Below are 7,501 nucleotides of genomic sequence, written 5' to 3' on the forward strand. Positions count from 1 at the left end.
TGCCATATGATTTCACTTACATGTGGAATCTAAAGAACAAAATAAACAAACATACAAAACAGAAACAAACTCATAGATACAGAGAACGTTTTGACGGCTGCCAGATGGTGTGAGGGGGGAAGGGATTAAGAGGTACAAATTGGTAGTTACAAAATAGTCATGGGGACGTATAGCATAGGGAGTATAGTCAATAATATTGTAATAACTATGTACAGTGTCAGATGGGTACTAGATTTATTGGTGTGATCACTTTGTAAGTTATATAAATGTCTAATCACTTTGTTGTATACCTGAAATACAATATTGTATGTCAACTATAATCAAAAAAACAAAAATTATTTTAAAAAATCAAAGCGTAAGATTTTCAAGGGTTTGCAGAAAGGGAATTTACAAAAATGGAAACCCAAATGTTGAACAACTGTATGAGAGGATGTTTAACCTTCTTAGGAATCAGATAAATGCAAAATAAGAACTCACTTTAAAACCATTCCATTAACAAAGATTGGGAAGCTGGGTGGTACCAGTGCTGGTGAGGGTATGGATAACAGTGGTACTCTCATGCAGGCAGTGGATCTGTAGACCGGTGCAGTCCATTGGAGGGCAGCCTAACAGTTCTGGGTAAAATTAAATATGTATATCCCTGGGACTCAGCACTCTTGACTCCTGTTATATACCTACTGAGGAACTCATGAAAAATCAACAAGGGAATTAGGTACAAATATTTTGGAATGGCAGAAGTATTAGAGACAACCTGTCACTAATGTGTGGTGGCTAACACTATTCAATCATCAGAATAACTTACTAGAGGTACATACTGCAGAGGAATTAACGTGTCGATTATGTTTTTCAACATAAAAAGGGAAAATGCTGTCTACAGCCATGCCACCCTGAACAAGCCTGATCCAGAATGATCTCGAAAGCTAAGCAGGGCCGGGCGAAGTTAGTACTTGGTTGGGAGACAACCTAGGAAGACCAGGTGCTGTAGGCGTAAAAAATAAAAAAAAAAAAAATAAGAGATTGTAAGCTGACAAGGTCCTTGAAATCTGTTAGGGTTGCATTGCCTAAAAAAAATAATAAAATAAAATAAAAAGGGAAAATGCCTTTTTGAAAGTCTAAGCCTTTACTACTGGGCTCATGATACTGGGCAAATTACCCAACTGCGTCTACTTAGGAAACCGACAAACTCTTACATACGCTTTTATATCACGTTTTTATTAAGAAGTAAAGTGCTCAGTATTAAACATCAATGTAATTCTCGATTGTTGAGAGATACCTGCATATATAACATCTCAATAATATTAATATAGAGAGGAAGATGACAAGGGAAGGATGAAGAGGGAATTCTCCATGATTAAAGAAGAAAAAATATGTAACTTATGGGGAAAAAAAGGATTTAGCAAAATTTTATAGGTGAAATGAAAACAGCATAATAATAAGTATCATAAAAGACTTTCTAGTGACCATAATTGATACATGGCACGTGGTCAATATACATGGATACCACATAATGGCTGCACTTCAAACTGAAGTTTGTTTACATGTAACAACATGATACACATACATAAATACACTCACTATCCCTGGAATGCAAACTTTAGTACCTAGTAATAAAGGACTTTGTGCAGCATCCTTCAAATAAAGATGGAAATAAAGCCATGGGAAATAACTGTTAAAGAAACCAATGTGTATCATTTATACACGAGCCAGCTTAGAAAGGTTTGTTTGCCCATGTTTTCATTGAAGATTTGATTGATATATTTTATCAATTAAATAATAGAAATGTGCATTAACACACAGCGTTAAAAACAGGGCTCTCTTCTATTATTCTCCAAGTGAGTTATTCACCAGCATGGCAGGTATTCTCTCTTGCTTGTCTTATTAGCTGTCAAAAGGGTCAACACTTTTGAAAAATAGATTTTTATTTTTTTCTGAGAAATACTTATTTCCCATAAATTTAGTGAGACTCTCTCCACATTAAAAAAAAAAAAAAATTGCTGCAAACTCAAACTTTGGCTAATACTTTCTGATAAAAGATAAACTTTCAATACTCGAAATTCCTCTCATTAAATTGAGCTTGTACAGATTTGAATTTCTAGTTCTGAAATGGAGGATCGAGTATTTGAGATATGTATTCTTAAAACATTATAAAACTCAAACTTTTGTTTTATAATTTTTATACGAATTTAAAAACTTTGAAAATTGTATTTTAAATGAATGTATTTGCTGAGTTAAAACTTTCAGTGCATATTAAAAAATTTTAATAAGTTGTTCTTCCTAGATTAGTTACATTACACTCACTTACAAATTAGATGAGCCACATTAGAAAGAGAATATCTAAATAAATCTTTATACTAAACTAATCATGAGAAAAAGTCCAACTTAGTGATAGAATTCCTTCCAATTCTCCTATGTTATGATTAGAGATGACATTTTAACACATAACTGGTCTTTGGTGGTTTCATGTAGCTCTCTTCAAATGAGAGCGGAAACAGTGAAAAATTAAGTGAAACGGTTATTCTCACAGATATTAGATATGCTAAAATAATAAAAAAGCAGAGTACTCAACATTTACCTTAATCATTCATAAAAATTCTAGCACAATGACTACATACCCATTCTCTTTGGAGTTCTTTTCTAGTTCATCTTTTAGAAAAGTTTACCCCAAGAAGGTAGTTAAAGTAAGAGGCTCCTTTCTTACAAGAAAGCTATGTAGTAAGCCCATGAGCTAAGCCCAATGAGGAAGGAGTGCTCCTACTTTCCCTTCACACACTGGGCAAAAATGACAATACTGATTTTTGTGATTTGAAAATGAAACTCAGAAGCCTTTTGACAGTTCTCTTCTAGCTTTAAAAGGTGACTTCATTGTCAACTGAGACTCAGTCATGGTAGGAAGTGGGCATTCCACTCCCTATATCTTACAAAGATTTTTTTTTCTGTACTCAATATTTACAACTAATTTCTCACAAGAGAGGAAAAAAACTTTGATCCATGGGCAAAGTTTACCTAAAATAAATTAAAGTGCAGAAGAATTAACAATTGGTCACAATGACCAGCAACATATGGTGGTCAGGGCATATAAATACAGTGGGTCCTGAATTAACGTCGTTGAGTCATAACGTTGATGAGATGCGGAGGAACTTAACACTTGCGTATGTCAATGAGCCTATGGTAAAACCGGTTTCATTATGCCTCATTTCACCACCGTTCCAAGAACCTGTCCACAATGTTTAGTGAGGACTTACTGCAGTGTCGTTGCTATGGAAAGTCAGGACAGCCTTCTTCTCACCTATTAGGAACACATTTACGAACACATTTACGAACACATGTCCTAGACGTTGATATTGGAACTGCCGGTTCCACCCGTACCTTCTATTCCTTCCGTAGACTGAGAGGAAGAAGGGCGGGAGCTTCTGGGGTGAGGCTGACCATTTAGACCCACAGGTGTGCCTAAACCATGACTTATTTGGGAAGCTGCATCATCAGATTCCCAGCGTTCCAACTCTTCCCGCACTAGCCGTTCCATCTGTTCCCTGTGGATTTCACTGTCACAACCCAGTCTTTCATCCTAATGAAGGAAAAAAAAAACATGTTAGGGAATAGTGATGCATATTCTTGTACTTAGAAATTGCTCTAGGAAATCTGGGGGCCAAATAATCTGTCTATAAGAGGTAAGGCTGGAGATTCAGAGCATACAACAGCAATTCTCAGTTACTAGAGTAACTTTTGCTTAATTCTACTATCTAGCAAAGGCAGGACCATCAGTGTGTAAATTTTTAAGAAAATAACACCTCTAGATAATCATTTGATCTACAGTTATGGAGAGAGAGAAACCTCAAATTAAGGGTTACAAAAGACGACTACCCTGATATTTTACAGAATCAGGGCATTTCTGTTTCAGGCGACCATTACCTCGGCCACGCCATCCAGCAGCCTTCCCAGCACCTCTCTCCTCTTCAGTTTGGCCCGCTCCATGATCTCCAGCTTCACTATCACAGCATCGATCTTGGACACAATGCTGCCGATGGAGTGCTCCATTCGGTCCACTCGTCTCACGAGGCTGCAGGAAACCACAGTTGAGTGGGACAAAGCCAGTTGTCTTTTCAGCCCAGTTGGCTTTTCAAATGGAAGTGCTAAGATTTGTCCTTAAATAATATGATAATCTGAAATATTTTCTAAGCATTCTCCAATTTTAGAGATAAACCCTCGTACATTGCTGGTAGGAGTGCCAAATTTAACAAAGTTTCTGTAATTTAACATTGTATCAGAAGTCTTAAAAATATATGCCTACCTTGTATTCATATATTCCTTGTTTTAATAACTTTCTAAAGGAAATAATTAAGCATACATATAACTTTTGGCTAGAAAGATATTCACTAGAGTTCTTCTTTCAATAGCATGTCACTGATAAATGATTACATCACATAATTAACAGAGATTATTTAAATATATTGTTGTTCATATATGCAATGGAATTTTAAGCAGACACCAGAAATTATATTGTGACAGAATATTTAATGAAATAGACTGATGTTCAAAATATAGTAAGTAAATAAAGCAATTAGAAAGCAGTGTGTACACTTATGATCTCGTTATTTTGAATAGACAACATGTTATATAAATACTTATAAAATATAAATAGATGACTTCTAGAATAGTGACATGAGGGCTTTGTAGGCCCTCTCCTCAGTAAAAGAACAGTAACTATTGAATGTTATTTGAAAAAAATTTCTAGAGATTTTCTTAAGGGTATAAAGCAAATAAACAAGCATTTACTTAATAAAATATACTAAATTCAGTAAAATGAGTGAAATTCTGTGCCACCTGAGAAACAATCTGCTTCCTGTCTACCACTCCCAGCTCAGTGTGACAGAAGAACCACTCTGGATATGTGAAGCAAAAGACACAGGGCTCTCTCTCCCCTTAGCTCCCAGTGGAGGGCTACAGTATCTTTCTGGGAAGGGCAATCTGCCAGTATATCTCATCTCTATACCCCCACCTCCAAATCCATGTCACAGAGGCTCTAATCCAGATAAGAGTAGCTGAGAGGTGAGGCTCTTTCACTTCCAATTGTAGGGTGGAGTTTCCATGCCAGGAGAGGCAAGCTGAGAAGACCAAAGGTTGCTATCCCATCCTAATTACCTTATTCAGGAAGTAGGGTGTCACTTTGAGAGAGATGGACAACTGTCCCTGCCCCTACCTCTGGAACAGTGGCACAGAGGTTTCACCTCCGTAGGGTTAGCCCATAAGACAGAGAGCTCCAAAGCTCCCCGCCAAGTGAACTGGCTTTATTTGGATCAGAATGTGGGACATTCAAGCCTAAGAGTGCTCCTGAAAGCCATGGAGATGGTAGTAATAAGCAGTTAACAGGAGACTGGTTACTTCATGAGGTCAACAAGTTAAATTGTTTACCAGCTAGTTTACCAGTGAGAACTAGGGAAAGAGACACCTAAGACGACAGCTAAAGACTGGCCTCAAAGACTATTCTTCAAAGGGCCCTGAATTTAACTGGATCAGACTGTAGAGCAATTTATATCCAAAGGCATTAATGATAATAATAGGCCACTCAGCTAACAATTAGCAGAACCTAAGAGGTGGAAGTGATATCAACAGAGGAAGAAGACTTAACAGAGAGATCAGGGAAAGACAATGACAACCTTACTAAAATCACCATCTTCCCAGGAAGACTGTTTGTATGGTCATGGCTGTGCCCTCTGAGAAACAACAAGTCCAGAGGGGGGGAGGGGCAGATAACAAGTATCCAGAATTACTATAATATATTTTTTAACATCTCCAGTTTTCAACAACAAATTATGAGCCATTCAAAGAAACAGCAAAATATGACCCATGCACAGGGCAAAAAAGAAGTGGCAACAGAAACTACCTTTGAGAGGGATCAGAAAGACTTAGTAGACAAAGAGCTCACAGTAGCTATTACAAATATATTCACAGAACTAAAGAAAATGATGCTTAAATAAGTAAAGGATGGTAAAATGTCACTGTCTCTTCAAATAGAGAATATCGATAAAGAGATAAAGATTACTAAAAAAAACCAACTAGAGTTGAAAAGTACAATCCATAAAATGAAAAATTCACTGGAGAGTCTCAGCAATATTTCTGAGCTGGCAGAAGAAAGAATCGGTGAACTGGAAGATAGATGGATAGAAACTATGCAATCTGAAGAACAGAAACAAGAAAGAACTAGGGAAAATGAACAGAGCCTAAGAGAAATGTGGGATACCACTAAGCATCCCAATACACATATGATATGAGACCCAGGAGGAAAGGAGAGCAAGAAAGAAGGAACAAAATATTTGAAGACATAATGGTTGAAAACTTCCTAAATTTGATGAAAATATTACACATCTAAGAAAGTTAATGAACATCGAGTAGGATAATTGTAAAGAGATCCACACTCAGACATATCGTAGTAAAAATACTGAAAGATAAAGAAGAAAAAATCTTAAAGAAGCAAGAGAAAAATTACTCATCACGTACAAAGGAATCTCAATAAGATTAACATCAGAAACAATGGAGGCCATTAGAAAATGAAGGAGCAGTAAAAATATTCCCGGATTAAGGACAACTGACAGAATTCATGCTAGCTGGCTTTAGAAGAGGTACTAAAAGATGTCTTTCAGGCTGAAAGCAATTAAAATCATGAAAAAACAAAAAGCACTGGCAAAGGTAATTATATAACCATAGAAGACGATATTAACGCATATTTCTTCTCCTTGTTTCTCTTAACTGATTTAAAGAGAAACTATATGAGACAACATGTACATAATTGTATTGCTGGGCCTATAACAGAAATGTCACAAAATATTTGACAGGACAAATCAGGTGGGTAAGAGCAAAGTTGTATCGCAATTCCTTTATACTTACACTTGAAACTCTTCATAAGAAACCCCACTGGAGATGCTTCCCCTCCTTCTGGAGCTGTGCCCACTGTCTTCATCATCATCTTCCTCAGAGTCATCCAGGCTTCGTGGGAAACTTCGGCTGCTCATGGGGCGTGGTAAAGAGCTGTGATCCAAGTCCAGGTCCTCCTGAGGAAAATGGGGTCATTAAGCAGGAACACCCAGACCCCACGGAAGCTTCACTGAGGGCTTGGGCTGATGAAAAATGGCTGTGTACCTCAGATTTCTTTGTGGGCAACACCAGACTGTGATCCCCACACTTTTCAATTTCATAGATTGGCAAATTTTCAAAACACATTTTAATTACCGGCAAGTAGTTGCTAACTTTTTGTTTGGATAAGAAAGAACATTAAAAATAGAATAAAGCAAAGAAAAAGTAAATGAAGCAATATATTATCACCTTTTCATAAATAACGCAGTAGTTAACAAAGTAGGAAGGATATAATTTGAGAATCAGAATTTTGACTAAATACAGACTTTAAATACAAAAATTTTACTCATTGTCTTCTTGTTCACATTTCACTATGAGTGGTGAAGTTTTTCACTTACTGGCACAGGATTTAGAAAGCACTGTTCTATACTAT

General features: G+C 36.7%; 1 protein-coding gene across 1 annotated transcript in view; it reads right to left on the reverse strand.

Moving 5' to 3' along the window:
* Window positions 1-1,191: 1,191 nt before the first annotated feature.
* LOC105289620 (polycystin-2) overlaps window positions 1,192-7,501 on the reverse strand; it is a 56,257-nt gene continuing 49,947 nt past the window's right edge. The window contains exons 12-14 of the mRNA XM_023528409.1: window positions 6,883-7,055; window positions 3,910-4,057; window positions 1,192-3,565 (exon numbers count right to left, since the gene is read on the reverse strand). Coding sequence (XP_023384177.1) covers window positions 3,329-3,565; window positions 3,910-4,057; window positions 6,883-7,055 — 558 coding nt within the window. The 3' untranslated portion in view covers window positions 1,192-3,328. The remainder of the gene's footprint in view (window positions 3,566-3,909; window positions 4,058-6,882; window positions 7,056-7,501) is intronic.

The sequence above is a fragment of the Pteropus vampyrus genome, unplaced genomic scaffold (assembly GCF_000151845.1).
Source record: "Pteropus vampyrus isolate Shadow unplaced genomic scaffold, Pvam_2.0 Scaffold25, whole genome shotgun sequence".
Taxonomy (NCBI): domain Eukaryota; kingdom Metazoa; phylum Chordata; class Mammalia; order Chiroptera; family Pteropodidae; genus Pteropus; species Pteropus vampyrus.